The 27,222-nt window shown below is 35.8% G+C and overlaps 1 protein-coding gene across 1 annotated transcript; it reads right to left on the bottom strand.

The window, feature by feature from the left end:
* Positions 1 to 14,501: 14,501 nt before the first annotated feature.
* Positions 14,502 to 16,127, bottom strand: LOC143543163 (dehydration-responsive element-binding protein 3-like). The gene is made up of 2 exons (XM_077035546.1): positions 15,774 to 16,127; positions 14,502 to 14,909 (listed from the first exon to the last, which is right to left on the bottom strand). Exons 1-2 carry the CDS (start codon positions 16,006 to 16,008, stop codon positions 14,557 to 14,559), a joined length of 588 nt encoding a protein of 195 aa, XP_076891661.1. The 5' UTR covers positions 16,009 to 16,127; the 3' UTR covers positions 14,502 to 14,556.
* Between the last annotated feature and the right edge of the window lie 11,095 nt (positions 16,128 to 27,222).

Below are 27,222 nucleotides of genomic sequence, written 5' to 3'. Positions count from 1 at the left end.
ATATTGCAACACTTTCCAACACCACCACCCGGACCAAGCCGCTTGTCGGGTGTGCACCAATTGCCACCGATTCGGCTACCTCACCCAATATTGTCGAGAAGCACCTCGTGTGCAAGTCGCTCCACCGCGATTCACACTGACAAACCAACCCAACCGAGCCATCCCTCGTGCTCCAATCATTAACCCCGTTAGGGCTTGCTTTAATTACGGTGACCCAAATCACCTCCGAAACGCGTGTCCTCGACTGGCCCAAGTTCACCAAGCCTATGTTGCACCACAACCCTACTACACCTCCCAAGCCTATCAAGTGCAAGCTTACCAACCCCATGTACCCCAACTCATGGCTCCTCCAACTCTTCAAGCTCAACCCCCGGTCATGCAAGCCTATCAAGCTCCAACCCCTCAAGCTTCGACTTCTCAAACCCAAGCACCTCGAGGAACTCAAGGACAAGCTTTCACCATCAATGCTTATCAAGCCCGAAACTCGAAAGACGTGGTGAACGGTACGTTCCTAGTTAATAAGCACCATGCTTCGGTACTATTTAATTCGGGAGCCGATAGGAGCTTTATTTCCTTTGATTTTGAATACATACGTGATGTGCCCCGTAGTAAATTATGTAAGCCCTTCACGATATAAATAGCCAACGGAAGTTCGATCACGATTGACTCCGTCATTCCAAATTGCACGATTACTCTTAATGGACAAAAATTCTCCATCGACCTTATCCTTATGCAAATGGGAAGCTTAGACGTTATCATTGGTATGGATTGGCTCTCTCTCCACCGTGCTGAAATTTTATGTTTCGAGAAACTCATTCAAATCCCTATCGATGGGGGCGTGATTCTAAACATTCTTGGAGAAAGACCCTTCTCAAAGCTAAACCTCATGTCATGCCACGAAGCCCAACGTTACTTACGCAAGAAGTACGTCGCCTTCTTAGCCCACGTCACAACAAAATCCGATGAAGAACAGAAACTTTCCGACATCCTGATTGTCTGCAACTTCCCCGAAGTCTTTCCCGATGACGTTTCCGGACTCCCTCCCATTCGTCAAGTGGATTTCCGTATTGATCTTGTACCCAGAGCAAACCCCGTAGCCAAAGCACCATCCGTCTTGTGCCTTCCGAAATGCAAGAACTCTCCAACCAAACCCAAGAACTCACGGAAAAGGGTTTTATTCACCCGATTCATCTCCATGGGGCGCACCCGTCTTGTTTGTTAAGAAGAAAGACGATACTCTTAGTATGTGTATCGATTACCGTGAGCTCAACAAGCTTACTATCAAGAACCGTTATCCCCTTCCGCGAATCAATGAATTGTTCGATCAACTCCAAAGAGCCGCATGTTTCTCTAAGATTGATCTTCGTTCGGGTTATCACCAACTCCGTGTCCACGAAGATGACATACCCAAGACCACCTTCCATAATCGTTATGCCCACTTTGAGTTCCGATTTATGCCTTTTGGGTTGACTAATGCTCCCGCCGTTTTCATGGACCTTATGAATCGTGTTTGTAAACCCTACCTCGACAAGTTCATTATTGTTTTCATCGACGATATCCTGATATACTCTAAATCTGAGACCGAGCACAAGGAACATTTGCGCGCCATTCTCGACTTGTTACAAAAGGACAACTTTATGCTAAGTTCTCCAAATGCGAATTTTGGCTAAAGCAAGTTCAATTCTTGGGCCACATCGTTAACGAAAAGGGTATTCACGTTGATCCCGCTAACATTGAGGCAGTTAAAAATTGGATGACCCCATCCTCTCCAACGGAGGTTCGTTCATTTCTTGGTTTAGCGGGGTATTACCGTTGTTTTATCCGCAAATTTTCGAATATTGCTTCACCCCTTACCGCAGTAACCCACAAAGGGAAAGTTTACGAATGGGGTCCCGAACAAGTGGAAGTATTCCAAACTCTTAAGGACATGCTTTGCAATGCTCCAATCATTGCTCTTTCCGAGAGCAACAACGATTTTGTTGTCTTTTGTGACGCTTCTACTCAAGGTCTTGGTTGTGTTCCTATGCAACGAGACAATGTCATTGCTTATGCTTCGCGTTAACTCAAGGTGCACGAGAAAACTTACACGACGCACGACCTCGAACTTGGTGCGGTCGTGTTCACTTTGAAAATTTGGAGACACTACCTTTACGGCACGAAATGTGTGGTCTTCACCTACCATAAAAGTTTACAACACATTTTCGACCAAAAGGACCTCAATATGCGACCAAGACGATGGGCCGAATTGTTAAGCGATTATGATTGCGAAATTTGCTACCACCCCGGGAAAGCGAACGTCATGGCCGATGCTCTTAGTCATAAGAGTCATGTTAAATATGTTTTTCTCCATTGTGTCACCATCCAATTTGACCTCCAATACCGCATCTTCGACGCACAGCACGTCTCCGTCACCGAGGGTAACTTATACGACGAGATGTCGTGTGGTGCCAAACTCCAACTAGAAACCAAACGTAATGGCTTACTTTATTATTTGGACCGTTTATGGGTTCCCGATCGTCACGGTCTTCGCATGTTCATCCTCGATGAAGCTTATAAGTCACGATACTCTATCCATCCCGGTGTGGATAAAATGTATGCCTATCTCCGTTTCATGTTTTGGTGGCTAGGAATGAAGAAATATATCGCGGTTTATGTATCTAAATGCCTCACTTGCTCTAAGGTTAAAGCCAAACACAAAAGCCATTTGGTTTGCTCGATCAACCTCCGATCCCCGTTTGGAAATGGGTAGACATAGCCATGGATTTCATTACCAAACACCCCACTACTCAAAGTCGCAATGATAGTATTTGGGTTATTGTTGATCGTTTGACCAAGTCGGCTAACTTCATTTTGTTCTGTGAAAAGTCCTCCGTAATAGAATTAGCCCGACTCTATGTCAAGAACATCATCTGCCGCCATGGAAAGCCGTTGACCATTATCTCTGATCGTGATGGTCGGTTTACCTCTCATTTTTGGAAATCGTTGCAAACCGCCTTGAGTACCCGTATTGATCTAAGCACCGCTTATCACCCACAAACTGATGGTCAATCCGAGAGAACGATTCAAACTCTCGAAGATATGCTCTGCTCTTGCATACTAGACTTTGGTGGAAATTGGGATACTCACATACCACTTGTAGAGTTTTTCTACAATAATAGTTTTCACACAAGTATTGGCATGGCACCCTTTGAAGCTCTCTATGGCCGAAAATATCGTTCCCCAATTTGTTGGAACGAGGTTGGTGAATCGGGTCCCGAGCTTGTTCAAGAAACTTCTGATCGAAACGCTCTTATTCATCAAAATCTCCTTGCCGCTCGTAGCCGTCAAAAGAGCTACGCTTATAAGCGTCGTAAACCTCTCGGATTCAATGTTGGTGATAAAGTTTTCCTTGAAGTATCTCCTTGGAAAGGGGTAGTTCGTTTTGGCAAATGGAATAAATTATCTCCTCATTTTGTTGGCCCGTTCGAGATCCTTGAAAGGGTTGGTAAAGTTATGTATCGTCTCAACCTCCCCGAAGAGCTCTCCAATGTTCATCCAACTTTTCATGTTTCCAATCTCAAGAAGTGCTTAGCCGAGGGGAAATTTCCACATATGCCTCGACGAAGTACGAGTTGATGAATCCATGCGCGCCATCGAGAAACCTGTCGAAATCGTGGATCATATGGACAAAGAAACCAAGCGTAGCCGTATTCCGCTTGTCAAAGTTCTTTGGGAATCTAGACGAGGTCCCGAGTTCACTTGGGAGCGTAAAGACCAAATGATGACTAAGCACCTGCACCTCTTCGTTACGGCATAATCTCTAATTTCGGGACAAAATTTCCAAAAGTAGGGAAGGCTGTAACATTTCGGGTTTTCGAACCTCTCGTATTTGTAGTCATTACCCGACCCGGGTTCGGGTTCGGGTATTTTATCAATAAAGTTCCATATTTGTTTAGTTTTTTTTATTTATTTCTTTTATTAATAACTATGAGAGTTGTTCAAAATCAACCCCAAACTAACAATTTATCCAATCTTGCATCCAACACCATAGATCAAGGACTAGATTGCAAATAATATTCAACTAGTTTTCCCTCCTCTCTTCTCCATCTCCTGTCGGCAGCCATACCCCCCAACCTTTCTTGAACAGAAATTTACGGATCAAATCACGTAATTGACGTAATCACATCTTCAGCGTACCATAATCTCGTCCTACCGACACTTTATACATGGTAAACACTAATCATTGACAGCTAATTCGCTAATAACAATCCGCGGCTTAAAGGGTCCCTAAAACACTATATAAACGCTACCATAATTCAATTAAACTCGTTCACACATCCCTCTCTACTCCACAACACTAGACCCTAAGTTATTTGGCCTGTACATTGTCGTTAAGATCAAGATTCATCACCAACTTGAGCCGCAACCCTAATCGGCTGTTCTCACTCTTAACATCATCAATTACGGTAATTAATCATTGCTCTATGGACGCTTTTAATCAACAAACAAAAACCCTAACTCAATTTGAATCAACTATAAAAGAATTAAACGAACCCAGATTTAGGGTTCATATTTATTTTGGGTGTTCCTGGGACTGTCTGTATATATATTTTTGAGACTGTTCCATTCACAAGTTATAACACCAGCCCAATGGCTGGTGCATGATTGTTTAAACCTCTGGAAGCGGTCCAGGCATGGGTTCGAGCCCCCTGGACCCGGTTTTTGCTATTGAATTATTTTAAGACTTTTATTCAACTTCTTGTATATTAATATATGTTTATAACATATAATAAACGTAAATTTAATATACCGAACCTCTAGACTTGTCGTTTTTCTTCATAAAATCTTATATATATATATATATGTTTGAATATATATATCGTTTAATAATCCAAATTGTATTCATTTTAAAGATTCATGTACGTATTAACTTTTCCAACTTTTATATTACTTTATAAACATCTATTTTATTAACGTAAAGAAAGCAAACACGAATAATAATAATAATAATAATAATAATAATAATAATAATAATAATAATAATAATAATAATAATAAATAACAACATCTATAAATATAATAATAACCTTTATATTTAACGAAAATGTAAATATCAATATTTTTTTAACCACGTCAAATCCCGTCATAAATCTTAACATTTTGTTATGGCTATAGTTAATTCACTTTATCGTTAACATCTAGGAATAATTGTCGGCTAACCTCGAAGAGCTCGATCATTTTCCATCCTAGCCTCTTTTATTATCTTGTCCTCGCTTATCCTACTCTATAAGGTAAGTAAATTCACATCCCCCTTTTTACCGCCTAAAAATTTTGGGGGCGTTATGCATTCAAAATTAACTTATTGTTTTCACTAGGGGTGAGCAGAAAACCGAAAATACCGAACCGAAACCGAAGTAACCGAAAAAACCGAACCGAAGCATTAACCGACGGTTTTTTTTTTTTTTTTTTTGGAAAACCGAAATTTCGGTTTCGGTTCGGTTACCCATTTCAAAAATACCAAAAAAAACCAAACCGAACCGATTAACTTGGTATATTAAAATAAATAATTTAAATGATTGTTAAATATATTTATACTAAGCCATATGTGACAATAACTGAAACAAATTAGGAGTTTGTTGGTTCAATAGATTTGTAAGAGAAATTAGAGTTTGTGAAAGGAATAATAAATGTTAATATTTAATTTTGTACATAGGAACTAGTTGCATAAAACAATTAATAGAACGAAAAAAACAAAACAAGAAAAAATAATAAAAAAACCGAATATAACCGAACCGAAACCGAAAAATCGAAAACCGAAAAACCAAAAAACCGAAACCGAACGGTTTCTATATATGAAAAAACCGAATTTTCGGTTTCGGTTTCGGTTTCACCTAAAAACCAAACCGAACCGAACGGTGCTCAGCCCTAGTTTTCACTACAATTCCGTTATATGCATAATTGTAATCGCTCGATTAGTTGTTATGTGCAAATATGACTATGTGTTTACTTTATGTTGGTTGGTACCTCATCCTCATCCTCATCCTCATCCTCATTAGTAATTTACGATTATTGCAGGGAATTGTCATTTTATTATGTATACTAAAAAACTGTGGATTACTTGCTCAACTTTTTGTTGACAAAAGTATATATTTTGACGAATGACGCAGGTAGCTTTATCGGGTGAATCAAGTATTGGAAGTTAGATGATACCTTAGGTTGCTTGATGAGTGAAGAACACTTTTGTTTTAATTTATTTATGATTTGAATTAGTGATTTGTAACAGTATTTTAAGACAATGTTTTTGCTTTTGAAATTTGATATATGAATAACTAATTTAGATATTGACACGTGTATTTTACTTAGTGTCTACTAAGCTATGATACAATCAATGTCGCGCCCCGGCATGTTCCGCCATAGGTTGGGGTGTGACAGTCGGGTTCTGCGGAGTCTTCCAATTTGTTTTTGCCTCAATCTTTGCTGGGTCCAAGGTAATCCCTTCAGGATTAATCACGTGACCTAGAAATTTCACTTCCCGCAACCAGAACGTGCATTTCGAAAACTTAGCGTACAACTTCTCTTCCTTCAGAACTTCTAACACTTCCCTCAGATGCTCAGGATGATCAGACTCGTTCTTTGAATAAATAAATATATCATCAATGAAGACGATAACTGACTTATCCAACATCGGCGGACACACCCTATTCATCATATCCATAAACGTTGTAGGAGCATTTGTTAGACCAAATGACATCACGAGGAACTCGTAGTGTCCATACCGCGTCCGAAACGTTGTCTTAGGGATGTCTGCCTCTTTCTCCTTCAGCTGATGATAGCCCAATCTGAGATCTATTCGTGGGAACCAACTTGAACCTTGCAGCTGGTCAAACAGATCATCAATCCTTGGAAAAGGATATCTATTCTTTACCGTAAGCTTGTTCAACTCGCGGTAGTCTATGCAGATTCTCGTATTTCCATCATTCTTTTTCACAAACAATACTGGTGCGCCCCACGGGGAAACACTTGGTCTAATAAAACCCTTGTCGAGGAGTTCTTGTAGTTGGGACATCAGTTCTTTCATCTCGGACGGCGCTAGATGGTAAGGCGCTTTCAAGACGGGCTGGGCTCCTGGTACTAAGTCTATCTGAAATTCTATCTCTCGCTTCGGTGGCATCCCCGGAAGATCCTCAGGGAATACTTCTGGGTAGTCACACACGATAGGAACATCTTTCATTTCTTTTGTCTCGGCCGTAGCGTTGACAACATACGCCAGGTAGGCACCGCACCCTCGCCTTAACAAACCCTCGGGCTTTATCATCGAAATGACATTAAGCCCAGAACTTTCCTTATCACCATAAACCGTCACCGCACTACCATCCAAGGACTTTAACCTTATTATCCTTCTCTTACACACTATCTGAGCTTCATACTCAGACAATCAATCCATTCCCAAAACCACATCGAACCCTCCTACGGTCATAACATACAAAGTAACAAGGAACTCGTGTCCCTCTAACTCTATCTTACAGTCCTTAACCATTTTCATGATTTCAACCGAAGTGTCACTAGAGGTTTCTACTAAAAAGGTTTCAGACACTCGGAAACATTTCATTTTAGCTAATTTACTAAATGGTGTGGCTACGAAACTCTTGTTTGCACCTAAATCAAACAATACTGAAGTGGAAATACCGTTTACTAGAAACGTACCTGTCACGACATCTGGAATCTGCTTAGCCTGTTCTTGAGTCAACATGTAGGCCCTGGTCTTTGGTCTTGATGGTTCAGCATCCTTCTTACCACTTCCTCTAGTTTCACTCTCAGTGCATTCCCTTGCAAAGTGACCCGTATTACTGCACTTGTAACATGCGGACTTTGAGGTACAATCTGGAGCATAATATCCCACTTTCCCGCACTTGTAACAAGAATTTGTACCAAATTTGCACCCACTAGCATGACTCTTCCCACACTTATGACAAACGTCCGAACCCTTTCCCCATCTGCACTCAACCCCATGCATCTTTCCACAGGTCTTACACGACCTATTCTCCCAAACTCTCGGCTGCTTGTTCTTAGGGTCCCACAATTGAGTACCGGGTCGCTTAGCATGATTGACCCACTTCTTATCTTTATTTTCTCTTCTTCTACCACAACATCATCCACAGCCAGGTCTTCATAAACCATCTCTACGAGTTCGATAGCAGAGTCAAAAGTAGCAGGTTTATTCGCCCTGACTAACATGCGGACCTTTTGTGGCAATCCCCTCACATAGCACTTGATCCTTTTAGCCTCGGTGTTAACCATATCAGGCACCAACCTAGACATTCGGTTGAACTCTGTGGTATACTCAAGATGTGTCATCGTTCCAGCTTTCATGTTCAAAAACTTCATCTCCGCTCTCTCAACTTTGGCGTCAGCACATAACCTCTTCATAACTAACTCTTTTAGATCCTCCCACTTCATTGCCTTGATCTCTTCTTGACTCTTCCTATGCTCAATCAACTCCCACCAGTGCATTGCCTCATCACCGAATGATTGGGTAGCGTAACCCACGGCTTGGTCGAGCGGCACTCGCTAATGCGGATAACCTTGTCCATAGTGGTTATCCATTAGAGAGTAGCGATTGCGTCTCCCAAACCAGTCAGCTTCGGCGGGTCGCAACCCTTGATGGACTTGTAGTTACACCCACCTCGGCCCCTCCTCCTATCATCAACCTTCACTGACTTAACCACACTCGAGTCCTCATTTTCTCTTTCAACGTCTTTCTTACCATCTCCTCCCACCCCTTCAGCAGTTCTTTTACGGCTTCTAACAGACCCTTCAGGAGTCAAGTTCTTCAAAGCAGTGGCTACAGCTTGAACAATGGCTGCTTGAATTGCATGGTCAAGTTGATACCTTTCGTTGTTGCTTGGGTTTCGTCCAGCTGCGCTTCCTTCTTCTACCGTGTTAGAAGATGTTTCTACCGAAGGTTGTCGGACAAGACGAGGCCTGCCACGACGTCCAGTGCGACCTCCTGCTCCAACAACTGCCCTAGCTCCAGCCATCGTATTCTGGAAAGGAAAACACAAACGTCATCACTCAATAAACTATTTAGTACAAGGATAGTAAGGCTAACAAGTAATAACAGCGGCTAGTTGTGATTAGCTGATCACGTTACTTTCCGTGTCCTATACACTTCCCTTTATGAGTCTATTTGTGCTAATTCTACTTTTATACGGTTAATCAGTCAAACAATCAATTAATCATATTCCTAAAAATCACAATTCCTTTCTTTAGTAATTAAGCTAACATTATCATACACTATTTAATCATACATTTACCTTTACTGAGCTTGCTTGAGCGATACATGGCTTACTTGAACGGGCATCTTCTTTCTTTTCTTAGTTAAATCCCATTCTATCTTCGAGTCTAAGCATGTAGGATGCTTAAATCTCTCAAACCTGGCTCTGAAACCATCTTGTAAGGCCCTGTTACCGGTGCCCTACTTTTGACGTTGGATTTACTCATAAACACAGTTCTAATCATCATAGTTAAATAAAACTTTACGCGGAACATTAAAACTTCATAAAACATTACATAATAATTCATAACTTTTCTTAATTAAACATTCTTGTCTTTCAAATTAAACATAAAGTCATAAAACAACTTGTGTCTTCAAATTCTAGCTTCTTTATTCATCCGCCATATGCCCTGCTCAAGCTAGCTGCCTCATCCTACTCACATGCGTGCATACTAAAAGTCAACTACGCTGAGTAAGTTCTAGTTAATCAAGTGACATACAATACTTCCATATACTCATACATTATTTCCTTTATACTTTCTTTACATACCATATATCTATTCATAATTTACATTCTTATACATTTTAAAGAGCATTACGCCCTACGGGGAGTCTGCACTAGCAGTTTGTTTGTTGGTTGTTTGTGCTATTATCCAATCCGAATTTTTACCCATTAGACCTCATGCTCGAATTTTTACCCATTAGACCTCATACTTAACCATTTCAATATTAACCTATTTATACCCACCCTCATGCTTCATTAATACCTGCTCACAGTTCATCTTCTCTCTCAAATTCTTAATATTTTAAGGTTGTTCTTCATGTTCTTGGCAGTATGACTTTCAAAAGTCAAACTGACCATATTATTTCATTTTAATCAACTTGTTAGCTCTTATTAATACTTGAAGATTGTTATACAACATATATATAATATGCACCACTTGTTACCTATGGTGGTCACTTCTCCGGTCTCGGTCGGTGGAGTGTTGGGTCTCGTAAGGCAAGGCTACATGGAGGACTTACGTAGTCCTTGATATATAAATAATTATATAACTTGTTTATACATATTAACAATGCTTAACTTTTGATCATTTTAGTTTGTATATCATATTTATGAAGTTCCATGGTTATGGGTTCGTAGAGACTAGCCTCTGTTTAACCGTAAATAGCTCTAAACCGTAAACCGCACTTTGTTTACTAGTTTTGTTAAATAATTGTATAAACATGCTTTATGCTAGATTTAAGTTTCTAAAATCATTTTTATGAGTTCCATGGTTATGGGCTTGTAGAATCTAACCTCGGTCTTAACCCGAAACAAGATCCGAACCGAAAACCGAACTTTCGTTTAAAGACTTTATTGTTGAATTTTTCATTTTAAAACTTAAGTATAATCATTATAAATTATTATGCAAGTTCCTTGATGTTGGGCATGTGGTAACCATTTTTGGTCTTATTCCGAGATGGAAACCGAACCAAACGAACTAAACCGATTTCACTCGCTTAAGACACACAAGTGTGTTTCTAGCTATCAAGACTTGTATATTTCTTTAAATATATTTTATAAACTGATTTTAATTATTTTCTTAAAGTACTTGGAATGTTGAATCCAACTTGATCTTATAAAAAAGTTTGGACCGACGAAATCAAACACTCGCTTAAAGGACGTTGTTAGTTCTAAAATAATAGAACTACATATTTGGTTAAGTCTTCTTAAATTTTATTGAGTTATCTCATAGCATTCATTATTTTGGAAAGTTGACTTTGGGTTTGACCAATTATCAAGACCCAAACCAACAACCCGAAAACTCGTTAAAACTTGTTTGGTATCTATATTATAAAGGGACTTGCAAATATATGAGTTCAGCGCCAAAAAATTAACGAACGCAAGTTACCGTATTAAAAACTTTGGTTACCTTTTTAAAAGCTTATGAGTTTGTTTGTATAACTTGAGAGTTATGAATAATGAAACTGGATGATTACAATAAGGTTGATTGTGTAACTTAATGAATGTCGGGGGTTGGCTGTTGAAAAATTGGATAGGGGTGGGGCTGTGCGTGGTGCGATTCGATGCGGTTTTTGACTGAAACCGAACCGAAAACCAAATTTTTTATTTTATTACCTTTTTAAACCATTCGGTTTCGGTTATTTCCATTTTCGGTTTTTGGTTTTTGGATTTGGTTCAGTTTTGAATACGGTTTTTTCGGTTTTGCTAATCGAGGCAAAACGTTTTGGGCCAAAATAAACTTGACTCAAGATATTGAAATTGAACATAATATTTGTTTTTTTTATTTAAACTAATGATTAATAGAATATTGAATGTTTGAACCTCAAATATTATTAAAAACTTATAAAAGATAGATTTAAAATCAAAGCTAAAAGTATCAGTACTATTATTTAGTAATCATATGTAGAAACCAAATATATATTTGTTATTAATCATATGCTAAAACTAAACAAATAGTCATCGGTAGATTTTCTTTTAATGGTTATGGTTAAGATGTTATGGTTATTTTGATTTTTTTGTTATTTCGGTTCGGTTTTTTCAGTTCTTAACAAAATACAAACCGCACCAAAACCAATATTTCGGTTTTTGTTAAAGTCCAAAACCGAACCGCCAGTTTCTAATTCGGTTAGGTTTTTTCGGGTCGGTTTTTTGGTTTCTTCGGTTTCGATTCGGTTTTTTCAGTTTTGTGCACACCCGTAGATAGGGGGACGTTGATTGTTTAACACGACAAACAAATATATGTTTTTTGAATGGCTAATGAACCTTTAAAATTAGTATTTGTTAAATTCACCAATGTGAATAAGATTCAAGATATAATTGAATTTATTAACTGAAACTAGTTGAACTCGCTTACATTCGAAGTTGTAGGTTAACTGAATTAACCGATTATACATGTTATAAAAGTCCACAAACTGAGAGATCGTTTATAAATTTGATTTTAGCCTATAGTGACTGAAATGACTCGTGTTCCCCCAATTCTTTAGTTATAAGATGAGTCAAATATAATAAAAGAAATAATATTTTACCAAGAAAATACATTTTTGTTTTATAGACATAACACAGTTACATCAAAGAGCCTAATTTTAATTTCATCAAATGTTAAGAGCCTAATTTTAATTTCATCAAATGTAACATTAGGAGGAGCCAAATTTTTCTTTCTATTACAACAAATGTCACATAGAAAGGAGCCTTTTCATGATGTTCCATTTCTGCCTCCCAATCACAAACGCATATTTGACTCAAATATTTTTAGAACGGACTAAATTACAAAATAATAATCAATTTTTAATTAGTTGTCTAGTGTTTTTTTTTCTAACTACATAATCCACTTTAAATTTCACTATTGTTTCATTATTGCGATATTTTGTTATCATGGTTAAAATTTTACATTGAAAAAAAATTAAACTTGTTTACTATTTTCAGTATGTGTTTGAATCAAATATAAATGACTTTTATCGTAAGAAGTGTATAAATAACTAGAGTAATCATTATTAACACTTAAACTTTTGAACTAGGATATTTGGAAAAAAGTGATTATGGCTATTCATTGCCAACGACCGGGATGGGATTTGGTTCCAGTTGTTAAACGTTACCCAGGGGTGTAGAAGAATATCGCAGCTGCAGTTAACAAAATGAACTTAGCTGGTAGAAATATGAATGAACTAATAAAAGGGGAGTTGGGGGATGGTGTGGACGTTCGTTTCTGGACGGATATTTGGGTCGGGAGCTATCCTTTGAAATCTGTTTTTCCTAGTCTCTTCAGGCTTGAAAAATACAAGCTTTGCAAAGTGAGAGATCGTGTCTATTGGCAAAGAAACTTTATCAATTGGTGCTGGGAATGGATTCGAGATCCTTCTACGGAAGCTGAAAGGCTTGAATGGGAGAATTGCCTCAAGGTGTTGCTAACAGCAACCTGGAAAGGGGAAATGGATTCGTGGGTGTGGCTGGGCGACCCAAGTGGGTCGTTCACAGTCAAGTCAGTTAAAAATATTCTAGTTCAAAGTAGGGACAACTCGAATAATTATGTGATGGAGTGGTGTAAATGGGTTCCGAATAAGTGTAATATTCACAGTTGGAGGGCAGAGATGAACAAGATCCCGACCCATATGGCGTTAAGCAGAAGAAATATTCAAATCCCTTTTCGCTTATGTGGCCTTTGTGATTCAGAAGCTGAATCTGTTGAGCATGTCTTCTTGGGTTGCTCAGTAACTTCGAAGGTTTGGGAGTTTGTGAGCTCGTGGTGTAAAATTCCCCCGATCTACGCTTTTTCGGTCAGAGATTTATTGGAGATTCATATGACCCCGGGGCTGGGGGTCCGGGAAAGGGACGTTTTTCATGGTATAGTGATTATCGCTTGCTGGAGACTATGGAAATCCCGTAATGAGAGGATTGAAGACAAAGAAGTCAAGATAGAGGAAATAGTATGTGATATTAGGTCTCTTGGTTTTTTATGGTTCAAGAACATATCCAAATGTAAGTCTCTAGTTTGGTCCAAGTGATGTAATTTCAAATTTTTGTAATTGTCGGGCTTCTCTACGGCTTGTGGAGAGGGGTATTTTCTCTCTATAGCTTTGGTTTGTTTGTTTATAATATATACAGTTCGAAAAAAAACTTTTGAACTAGGATGATTATTATTACACTATTTTATTTTTTATAACTTATTTATTTTAGTTCTATAATTACTTTATTTATTTGTATGTTAAGTACATTTATTTTATTTGTACCGGATCTAACCCTTACAGTATAACAAGTGTATATACTTGTTATACTGTAAAGGTTAGATAAGTGTAAAAAAGTATTTATTAGGTTTTCTTAATTAACTTAAGTGAAACAACAATTACTTGTTTATAATTTAATGAAATTTTCTCTTTAGAATTATCTTTTACTTCAGATCAAGATTTAAAAAAAAAATCACCAAAATTAATATATTTTCATTTAAATTACTGATTTTTAAAAAGAAAAAAATGTTATAAGCGAAAGGAACCACCCCGAGTGATACTTATAATTGGAAAAAGTGCAAGTGACTTTAGTGACCGCCGAAAAACCTTGTTATGAATTAAAACGTGTCAATGGAAGATTCACGGTGCATGTTATTATCTTGTTAACCAATAAGATCATACAAACCACGTAACTTTTAATATATTTTTTATCATACAAAAACCATTTATTTATGTATAAAAAGTTATATAGTGTATACAATATAGCAAAATTAAATATAAGAAAAAGCAAACTAACATATCATTATATTATACAGTATGAAAAAGTGTATGTCGTATAACATCTAATAGTAACTAGCATTCTACCAATCCCATATTAGTTGAGGGCCACCATTCTCCGCCACTTGATCGGAGAAATAATCCATAAAACCGTCAATGTCCGCCACTTCCCATGACGGATACACCCATTGGTCCACCGAGTCAACCAACACCAACTCATTTGGTGACTCGGGCGAGTCGAAACACCCTTCTAAGCTTGGCAACTCAATGATCTCACCAAGTTCCTCCACTTGACTAGAATCGGTCACTGGTGGTTGTACTGATGGCGACATGGTGGCGGCTTTCGCAGCGGCTTCTTGAACGTGACGTGGAGAAAGAGAAACGGGACGAGGTAAGGAGTCTTTGAGTTCGGGGAAATTAAGAACCGCGGAAGTACCTGTTCAAATATATAAACATCTCTTCATATGAGGATTTTACTATATTTTCAGCCCGTGTAATATACGAGTCTCTATAATATGCTTTATAAATTTATATTATATACATATAAATAACGTTTTAAATATTTCCACTCGTGTATAACACATGTACTATCCTAGTATAACATTAATAAAACAGAAAATATGAGCCAAAAATAATGAAGAAAGTAAAAAAAAAAGTGTAAAAATAATTTTCTAGATTATTATTATTTGATTATGACATGTAGAAGAGGTACATAATTAGAAAAATAATGTTTTATAACTTACTACGAAAGCAATTAGTTATTAATGAGAGTTAATAAATTATGATAGTAATATGCATTTTAAGAAAATAATAAAGAAAATTGAGCTTGCTATCGAAAAATATAATAAAGTTAAATAGGTGTTTACAAAACGTTAACATCAATTGAATTGTTTAAATATACGTAATTAAATTAGTTTGAAATCCAAATGGCTCGGTTTAGAGTCTAGCTTTTACGGTTTGTCAAGCTTGAGCCGTTGATTAGAACTTGACAAAGTGTTTAAATTTTGTAATTTAATTTAATTTAATTTAAAATACGTAGTTATTTATATAAATTATATTATTATGCATGATGAATAAATAATAATCTTCAACCCGTTAAGCCATATTGTCGAACCACCGATAAAACTGGCTGGTTTAGTCAACAATACAACTGGTTTGGTATATCGCTTTAAACCATAGTTAGCGGTTTTATATTAATATTTATCTGTAGAAAAACGAAGTAAATCAACGAATCTACACTTGTAAGTTGTAACCCAATGTACAATGATCATAATTCAAGGATTCAACATTAAGTCATTACCTTTAATCGATAACGCGGCAACATCATGAGCTTTGGCGGCCATCTCGGCAGTGGAAAATGTCCCGAGCCAAATGCGGGATTTCTTTCGTGGTTGTCGGATTTCCGACACCCATTTCCCCCAACTCCGCATTCGAACTCCCCGAAAAACCGGGTGTTTATAGCTCACATCTTTCCGGTTTCTTTTCTTACTCTCCGGCGCTGATTGGTCACTGGGTTTTTGAGGAATGCTAGCCATTGGTGAAATATTGCTTGATACATAAATTACATATTCATAAGGGAACAAAACGTTTAAATAAGAAGAAGATAGGTCTATTATTATTATTATTATTGTGAAATATATAAAATGGTTAACACGTGTCATAAGTGTTGTGGGACATGCATATAATGGAGTGGAGTGACAATAATTCAAAGTTTCAAACAAAAAATATGATATTTTTAGATTTCTTAATTCAAAACAAATACCCGTTGGGGCAACCGACAACAGTCGTTGTTACTTTTCTTTCTTTTGCCCGTTACGCCGTTGATCCTTTCAACCGTTGTTTGGTAATGTTTAATTTATAAAGTTCAAAAATCCTTGTTAAACTATGTATTAATATTAACATGTGGTATATGGAATGAAATAAAGGTAAAGTCTTTAAGGGCAATTGTAGTCAAGAAATTTTATAAGATAATTCACAACAGCTCCTCTAAAATAGTGTGAGAGATCTTTAAATTGTTTTATAAGGTTGTGAGTAGAGGAAAGAAATTTTTTTAAGAGATTAGTAAATTTGGAGAAACATTGTTTAGTCTATATTTTTTAATATATTTGTAAGTGGTTGTGAGTGGAAAGATAAAAATTTAAAAAAGTATTATATAATTGTACATGATAGAAAAAATATAGTGATTTTTAATGTAATTATATGGATAGAGATAGAGGAGCTGTCGGGAATGATCTAAGCCCTTCTTTATGTTATTTTTTGCAAGTTAACTAAAGTCACATACTTCCCTCGATCTCTCACTCACTTCCTTTAACCCTATCATAGAATTCACGCTTGGCTATATGTAATAACAAATTTTCTCTACAAAGACCTGTCATTTACCGCCCTTCTCCTCCACAATGGCGCAAGATCTGCCCACGAACGTCCATGGATGGCCGAATACAAGTGACGTTAGATGTAGCATCCATAAAGTTCAACACAATTTTTCGTATTTTAAATCAACTTAACAATGACAAATGTACAACCTATGTTTAATTACTTCCCAATATGTTAGCATATGTGTCTCAATATGTTTATGTTTTAACGAGCATTTGAACTGCCTATGTATATCACTCGAGCATAATTGGTGTAGACCTAATCTAGACATAACCCAGTCGAATCTTTGATTATATTATCATACCAAACTTTTCATCAAATGTTTGATTGTTGACGTATTCTAATGTTCCCAATTCTCACATGGGATACCTCCTTATCTCTTATTAGAAGCCATTCAAAGATTAAGCACACACAATAATGTTATATTTGATTGGTGTAACTCGTGTAATCACGCTTAATGGAGTGATGTGTTCAGAGACGGACTCAAGTGTATAGGAAGGGGGGCAGCCGCCCCCCTTAAAAAAATATATATAGTGTAACTTTTAAGCGAAAATTCCGATTACCCCGCTTAAAAAAATCTGGTTAAGGTCTCCTACTGCCCTAGATCCCTAAACTTTTACCACATACTCATCTGAATTTTTCCGGCAAATAGTGGCGGTGCACGTTGGTTTCTCTGTTGTTGAATGTAAAGAACATGCAGATGAAGAGGAAGAAGATAAGTTGTACTTGTTAGGGTTAATAATTGTTTGATGGTCCCAATGTACCCAGAAGACGAAACATGTCCGATCTGCCGTAAGGCCTGCCTGGATAAATTCGGAGAGCATGCGGTTCATTGCAAGGAGATGCCTGGGTTCAAATACCGACATGATTGGGTGCGGGACGTTCTTTGGGACATCTTAAGGCGAGCTGGGATATCAGCTAAAAAGGAAGCCCCCGTAAACTTCCTTACAGACCCCACGGAAGGGAGATCCACTCTACGACCGGCAGATTTGCTCGTCTTTGGTTGGGCCGGGGGAAAACACGCTTGTGTTGACCTCACAGGGGTATCTCCCTTAGCTGGTTTGAGGGATAATGGGTTTGTAGCTGGGCAAGCAATGAAAAGGGCTGAAACGAAGAAGGTGGAGAAACATGCTAAAGCCTGCGAAGAGAACCAACATGTTTTTGTCCCTCTGGCTTTTTGATACATTTGGCTCCTTGGCACCGGAAGCTATCCGTTTTCTAACCAGGGTCCAACAGGTTGTGCATAGCAATGTGTCGACTCCAAAGGGGCAGGGGTATGTCTTTAGCAGGTTAGGGTTTGCAATTCAGAAAGGGGTGGCGGCGCAGCTTGTTGCCCGCCTACCTGCTATATTGATGTAATATCTATGTTTCTACATATTGGAACCCAATTTTTGACACATCTAAATAAAGAAAATTGATATGTTTATTTAAAAAAAAATAATTGTTTTATCTAGTATAAGATGGGCCTTTTTCAAATAAAGCCCAACAAAAAATTAAAATAAAAAGTCTATATTTAACACTATATATGGGCCGGAAACTTACAATCTGTAACCTAAGTTGTAATTACTTTATTACTTTTTAAATGAATAAATAATATTCCAAATTCTTTATTTAGTTTTATTATCCTATGCTTTTTGGTGTTTAATCTGAAATTTGCTATTTATGTTACTATTATTTTAGTATAGCAGTACATATCTAGTTTGTGGAGTTCAAATAATAGGCACATTCATGTTTATATATATATATATATATATATATATGGGATGGTTCATGCGAGAAGTAATACTACAGCAAGAAGTGCGAGAAGTGGATCGTAGCCATTGATGAGATGTAATCAATGGTAGAAATCTGGAGTGGCAGAATTGTAATTACTAAGAAATGTAAATAACATATTTTAATGTAAAAAGGGTATAATTGTAATTTGTGTGTATGCACAATCAAAGAAAACGTAACTATCTGAATCAGATTCCTCTATTCATGCCTCATGCCTTATTATCTTAATCAACTCAACCAAACACTCCTCAATATTATTATTAATTCATGAAATCTGCATTAGTTTGTTGAAACTTAGTGCACAAATATTTGAAGAACACTTAAAGAAATCGATTTAAGGTGTGATAGTATCATCGCGGCAAAGGTTAGGGTTTTTTTTTTGATTTTTTTTTTTGGGTTTTGATTGTATATTTGTTTACATAAGTGATTCCATAGTCCTACAAACTAATACATAATCGATTCTTTTATTTACTGATCTGAGTTTACTATTACTGTTTTTTATTCAAATCGATTCCCACAACCTGTGTTTTCTTTTTTATTACTTTTGTTTTGGTACGTGTTATAGTGTATGATTAATTAGCTTATGGTGTAGGATTAAGGTTTCTTATATTTCAATTCTAAGAGTTACTAATTTGGGGAAACAGTTAGGGTTTTTTTAGCATCAATCTAATTCTGTTTTTTTATTAAATATTGTCAGCTACATTCATATTCGATTCAGTTTACCTACATTGTATTGTTGTTGATTGATACTATTTTGTTGTTTCCTACAATATGATAACTATTTATTATAGTGTTTTTATGTGTTGGTGTATAGCGTAAAATGTTATGTTTGTTCGTATTTGTCTTTACCTACACTGCATATGAACTCCTACACAATAGTATTTTCATGTGTAGGTATGCTCGATTCATGTGTAAGCAAGCTCGATTCTTGTGTAGGCATGCTCAATCTGTGTGTAGGTATGATAGATTTGCATGCTCAATTCAACTGTATGTATGATAATTAGATAAGTATGCTCGATTCATGTGTAGGTACAATATAGAATGATACGGACAATGAATGAATTAACTATGTGGTATAGTGTTAAAATAATTTTTGTGGGTGTATATAACTACAATATTTAGTCTTAGTGAGAAATTGTTATTGTTTTTTATATGTTCTTTGTATTTAACTGTGTATAACCAATATTTAAGCTTTGTTGATGTCATATATAAACTAATGGATACTACAATCTTATTTGGTTTAAGTTATTATGATGTAGTTGATGTGGAAGATGGGAGAGATTGGAATTTCGTTTTGCGTTAACTGCAAATGTATGTTATGCAAGAGGTTATGGGTAGTTAATCTGTGTTATGTGTATGATTAAATTGTTTGTGTAGGTTATGTGTATGGAACCAGTGTTATGTGTATGATTTAATTGTTTGTGTATGTTATGTGTAGTGAATCTGTGTTATGTGTATGATTAAATTGTTTGTGTATGGATGTTGTGTTATGTGTAGGATTAAATTGTTTGTGTAAGGTATTTATGTTATTTGTAAGAAGAAATTGATGTTGTGTAGGTTCAGATAATAACTTTACATTTGTTAGTTATTTTCACGGTTGTATATAGTTTACATTATTTAGTAGTCATAAAGTTGTTTATTAGTAGTTTTGGATGTTATGTTAAAATTGATTAATGTGTAGGAATTACTGTGTTAAAGTGTAGGAATAACATTTTGGGTTGTATTACACTTAGAATTATTTTTTGTGTAGGTTTGGATGGTAACTTTACAATTGTTAGTTATTTTAACGGTTGTATATAGTTCACATTATTTAATAGTCATATAATTTTTTTATAATAGTTTTAGTTATTACACAGAAATTGATTATGAGTAGGAATCACCATGTTAAAGTGTAGGGATAATATTTTGGGTTGTATATAGATAGCAACACTATTAAGTGTAAGTAGAATTTGTTGTGTAGGTTTGGATAATAATTTGATTGTGTTGTATACAAGTGCATGCTTTTTTTTTCCTATAAAAGATCATGACAATTAATTTCATTTGTGTTGTTTCTTATAAACAGTTGAAAAATACTTGGGGTTCGAAATATTTCCAAACAAAATAGAGCAGGCTTTGAGTGAAAATAATACTTTGCCCAGGGTGAATTAGACACCACTGTTGCTCAATCTAAGGATTAAAATTTGCAGCCAAGGAAAAAAAGGATTAAAATTTGCAACCAAGATTTTACTTTCGGATGTAAACACAAAACAACCACATGTTTTGTGGGTTTGGAAGTTGAGTAAAAGCTAAGATATACCAGCTATAAGGTTTTTTTTTGTTGGTTTTAACTTGTTCTGGCTGAAATAATTGTTGTTTTTTTTGTTGGTTTTAACTTGTTTGGGCTGAAATAAGTGTTCTTATGTTTATGATGAGATTATGAAACTTAGAAAAAGTTTGCACTGTTGGTTTTGGTTACGCCTCCTTTATGAAATTAAGTTTATATTAAAGTTTTAATAAATTTAATAAATGTTTTGAAATATGATTATGAAATGTGTTTTTGATAGTCCATGTTTCAATTGATATATTAGTTAATGTGGCACCAAAATTAATTATGTAATTTGGTGTAGGTTGTATCCATATTCACGTACATGTTATTAAAATGTAATTTTGTCTTAATGTGTGTACTTTAACCGTGTAGGTATTTTATGTGTTTAAAATTACACAAAATTTGAGATTAAAACTAACAGAAAAAAAATTATAATACGAAATATACCTTTTAAATATATTTTTAATTTTCTCGAAAATGTGATATTCATATTTGAGATCGAACTATCTACTGGATAACAATAAGTGATTCGAATAATAAAAATGAAAGAAAGTCTATACAATTTAAATGAAATATAACAATTAAAAAAATATTTGTAACTTCTCCAAAATGAATGGCTTCCCATATGTAACGAAAACATCTTTTTACTATTATACCCATGTTATTAAATAAATAATAATATAAAAAAATATTTGTGATTGGTTGAATTCATTTCTCGCACTTCTCGCTCTAAGAAACACTTCTGAAATGAACCTAATCATATATATATATATATATATATATATATATAACATAAATATAATTAAGTATGTGAAATTTAGTTCAGTTTTAATTTTTTATCATGTCTCCTAGATCGACCTGACCCGGTATGAATCGAAAAATAAATTATTATATTGTGATACTCATACGATACTTAAAAATTTCCGCCCCAAGAAAAAAATTCATGGTCCCGCCACTGTCTAGTTAGAATGATTTGGGGTTGACATGGAGCAAATATGACCATGATTTTATGTATATATAATTAAAAATTTAAAATATATAATAACAAATACTAAAATATGAATAAAAAAGTGTAGTATTGTTGGGAGCAATAAGGGTAATAGTAAATAATCGGGTATGTGGAACACTAACTAAAGCTTTTAAAACTACCCATGCTAAATTATATGAAAGCGAAGAAAAGTATTTAAATCAATAATACTAAGATACTAACAAAGATTCAAACCCTTTACTTGGGTTATGCAAAGTTGGTTCGGTTTAATTATGGAGACTTAAGCGTAACCATTACCAAAACTGAGGTTTTGTTATGAAAAACTGCCTAACCATAATCATAATCATAACTATAACCAAAACCAAAAGGTTGGTTAACCGTTAGTTAAGGGTTGGGTTCAGTTGAGTTCGGTTAATTGTCCAATATGCTTTTTTTTTTAGTTGAATTTGGTTCAATTATAGTGTTCCATGTTCAGTTTTGAAGTTGAAATATGCCGGTTCCAAGTAGGGATGAGCTCGGTACCGACCAGTAACGGTACCGAAAATACTGATCCCAAAAATCACAAAATCTTGGTACCGTTACTGAAATATTCGGTTGGATACCGTACATGTACCGTTATTGAATGTAAAAAATTTCGGAAAATACCGGTACCGTACCGATCCCTCAAAACTTTGGTACCGACATTACCAAATCGGTACCGGTACCGAATTTGTTTATCCATAGTTACAAGCTTGGTTATAGTGTTCCAATCTATATTATGAACAGTTGCAATATAAATTTAAATATTCGAAGCTGAAAATAAAGGTATAAAAATGAACATAAATGAATAATTTTTGTAAAAGAAAACATAAAGTTTCGTTTCGAGTCGGTTAACGAAGACAAACTAACTGTAACCATAAGCAAATGGTTAGTTAATCATATTTACTTAATTATAACCGACGGAAACAACTAGGCTTTCAGTTTTGGCACAGTTTTTTTGTTACTATCTTACTTATTATGAACATGTAGATTGGAATTTAAATAAATTTACGTATCTTAAATATATATAAATGAAACCTTTAAAAGTTCGTAGGTTACTTCCTACATTCTCTCAAGTCATCAGATTGTTTTATTTGTAAATTGAGGTTTCTCATACATTAGACCTGAATTCACGGGTATGGGTCTCACCAAACCAGATAACCCTTAAACGGGTTATAACATCTCATTAAATTAAAAATTAATCTCACCAAATATTTGATATGAAAACCTATAAAATAGAGATATACTAAAAAATAATATACGATTTAAAAAAATATATTGTTTATAAATAAGAAACAATTATAGTAAAAAAAATATAAACGGGTCATGGGTATCACCAAACCCAAATAACTTTTAAACTGAGTTATAATATCTCGTTTATTTGTGAAATTCTTTCATCATCAAACCCCAAGTATATTATTAACTTTCTTACAAAAAATAAAATTAAAATCTAAAAAATATATATAAATATTAGAATCGAATAATGTAAAAGAACTCGCATAATACGAGAGATAAAATTTGGTACATGATTTATTTTTTAAGTTCCGCACTATCAACTAACTTGTGCGTGTAAACCAAATAAATGTAATAATCATGTCGTACTTATCAATTCCATAAGACTATACGCTATGGGGCGCCCATGGCTGAGGTGGTGGGCGCCGTTGGGCGCCGAACACTGCCGTGGGGCGCGGTCCAACCAAGGGCGTTGAAGGTTGGGTGGTTTCAACGGCCGGCGCGGTTGTTGGTGAGTGTGGGTCCCCCTCTCACACATACATACATATGCATATATATATATATATAGGGGCGCCCTTAGGGGCATTAAACCATAGCAAGGCGGGCTTCGATGCCCCCTGTTGTTTACGTGGCGGTGACGTGTCACGGTGGAGGGGCTACGAAGCCCCTCACCATAGCGTATAGTCTAACACAAATTAAACTTTGGCAGCTATTACTTTTGTAGTATGTTTCTTGTATTAGGGACTTTCACTATTTTGTTGTCCTTTTTAGTTTCGTAATACTTGCCTTTAAAAAAACTATTACTTTTAGATTTTCACTGGACTTATATGACCTATTAGTTTAGTTGTATGGGCTTAATATCTTAAGTTATTGTATGTACAAGGATAAAATGAGAAATTTTAGTCAGAAACAAAAAATTATGAAATGATTGGAAAACTAAAAATTTGGCCGCATTTTGCTAATCTCCAAAGTCTAACAATTAATTAAAACCAAAAGATCTAACGCATACAGTTACTAAATTACTCGTATGTGATGACTATGTTCTTGATTATCCTAATACGGAACCTAAATACTATATCCCGGTATTCAGGGCCGGCTTCGAGAAAATAAAAAAAGTTTTGGGCCGAAGGCGAAATTTTGTTTGGACTTTAAGTAAAATGAGTGATTTGTTAGGTTTAAACAATTTAAATTTTTATATGGGTTTACTTGGTTATAATTTAGGTTGTATAAAAACTTTTGTATAAAAAATAGGATTAAATATGTCTCAAACGAGACTAGAATTCATAACCTTTTGGTTGGAAGTAATACGCATTTGCCACTACATCAAGCTAGAGGTTATGTAATTGAGTTTAAATATTAAATATACATATTGTATTTAATAAAAATACATGTAACTTTAAAAAAAAAATGGGGCCTAGCGGAGTTTTGGGCCTGTGGCCGTCGACCACCCTACCACCCACAAGTGTTGGCCTTGCCGATATTCAACACTTTCTATCTCCACGACTCTGTACGTGACCAATTATTGTGACTCTTATTGAACTAATCTCATGTTAGTTTCAAACCATAACCTAACTAAATAAAAGAAAATCATAACTTTAATCAAACAAATTTCATCACTCGTAAGTTTACAAAACCGATCGACCCGGACTTAATAAAAAGGGCTGCAAAACTAAAACAATGATCGCTTTGGGTGCATTCATAGTTTTAAACCGACCAATAAGCACCCTATCCTCTTTATCTAATTTTCTTAGTAACTAAGGTGTATATAAAGTAGAAAATCAAATTTTGGTATTCACTGAGCGAGCCATGAGAGAGAGAGAGAGAGAGAGAGAGAGAGAGAGAGAGAGAAGGGGGGGGGGGGGGGGGGTGGGGGTCAAACAAGAAAGAATAATATGTTTGCTCAAACTATTACTCTATTAGTTTGTAATTATTGTAGTGATCACTTCCTTATGATTGAGAGATTAGCGGTGATCGATCTCTTCCTTAGAAGATTACACAATGGTGATCTTTTCCATTCTTTAACAAAGACTTTGCAATGGAGATTTTACTAACAAACACGTCTAGTTTTATTCCATCTTTTCACATCTTTATGACGAGACACAAAATATCATGTACACATTAAAGCGATGACTTATGTATTTTCTATTTGTTTAACTTTTAGAAACATTGAATTCATAACAGCATTATCATTAACATGATATGTCATAATATTTCTTTTGTTCAAACTTAAAAAAGAAACTTGATTAATAATACCCACGTTTATTTTTGCAATATATGTCACTGATGTGACGACCCAACCGGCATAGAGGACATTGGATTCATTGCAAAAGACTTTCAAACCAATAGAAAAATAATTAAGTAAAAGTTTTCTAATATGTTACACCACACGTCTTTACCAAAGGGTTATCTCTTAACGTAGTTAATGATTAAATTAAACATATAATTTTAAAACTAAAACCCAACTATAGTATAGTATAAAAAAATATTTAATAAAGTATTTTTTGTGTAATAGTGTAATCACCATTCTGTAAACCGTATATAGTTTGGGTTTCTTGATTTCATTATGGTGGTTAGTGACTTAGTGGTGAAGGATAAAGATATGGGTTGTTTGATATGAGGTAATGGAATGGATGACGTAATAGAATTAACGTGGTAATGAAATAGACAAAGGAATGGACAAAGGAATGGAATAAATTATTACCATTCCAATGAACTGTTTGGTTACCACATGAGAATGAAATGAATCATTACTTTGCATTGTTTGGTAGGTAGGAAGAAAAGAAAAAATAAAATTCAAATGGTAGTGAGTGGTGGTGGGAGGTAGGTAGCGGTCGTGGCATTGGTGGGCGGTGGTTGACGATGGCTGGTTGTGGTGGGCAACAAGAGATAATGGTGGTTGGAGGTGGGTGGGTACGTGGTGGTGGTAACAGTGGAGGTGGTGGTGGTAACAGTGGAGGTGGTGGTGGATAACGGTGACGGTTGGCGATGGGTGTGATGGTGGGCGATGGTTGATAAATGCGGTCGGCAGTTGGTGGTGGTGGGTGGCTGGCACTGATGGCGATGGTTGGTGGAGGTGGGTGGTGGCGGCGGTGAACAGCGGTTGTGGTGGTATTGGTGGTGGGTGTTGATAGTGGGTGGTGGTGGTGGTGGAAGGGTGATGGAGGTGATGCAGGATTGCAGGGTGAATGATGGAATGTAATGAAAAAAAAAACATGGGCTATGGATGAAATAAAATCGGGGTATTTTAGAGGAAATTAAATGATCTAGGTAATGAGCCATTCCATTCCTTTGATCAACAACACACACTTTCCCCATTCCTTTACAACGGGTCATTCCATTATGTCCTCTATTCCTGCATACCAAACACTAACTTAGTGTATGTTATGTGACTTGGAGCAGAGGAAATGGGCACTTCCATGTGAGCGTCACGTCATTTTCACACATTTTCAAACAAATACATACAAGTCATCAAAGAATAATTCTTAGATCTACATTTCTAAAGGCATCCGTAATACTCCTAACACCCAAGTCCACCTTAGCCTCCAAGGGCGTTGCACACTGCCCCAAGTGGGTGTTATTGTGGCACGAAAGGTGTGAGGGTGTGGAAAAGAACGAGCCTTGGACGATGAGTAAGGAAACTGGTTTGTTCAAGTAGTTGTATTCACCAATCATATTACTCCAACTCAGTTTATTTTTATTTTGTTCTTGTTTTTTTATTTGATTTTATGTGAAACTATTACATATTTTATTTTTTTTATTACGAATGTTCTAACCTTGATAGATATATTAAAAAAATGACAAACAACATCCATACCCGGTGTTGGTATTATCGGAACTCGCATCAGTATTTGTTTTTTTATGGTCTTCGATCAATGTAAAACACGTGTCGATATCTTTTTAGTCATATCACGACTTTATTTTGTTGAGTCACGTAAGACGACTTTTGTGTAATCAAACCATTAAAAATAATTTTTTTTATTAATTTGTAATGCACAAATTTTTTTATCAAACCAAACTGATATACCTGTAGCTAGCATTATTGATTTTATGAGTTTTGGT

Source organism: Bidens hawaiensis, unplaced genomic scaffold (genome assembly GCF_021521415.1).
Source record: "Bidens hawaiensis isolate Kalapana, Puna unplaced genomic scaffold, B.hawaiensis_p1.1 tig00013076_1, whole genome shotgun sequence".
NCBI classification, from domain to species: Eukaryota; Viridiplantae; Streptophyta; class Magnoliopsida; order Asterales; family Asteraceae; genus Bidens; species Bidens hawaiensis.
Note: the sequence above shows the minus strand (reverse complement) of the source record. Positions and strands in the feature narration are given on the sequence as shown.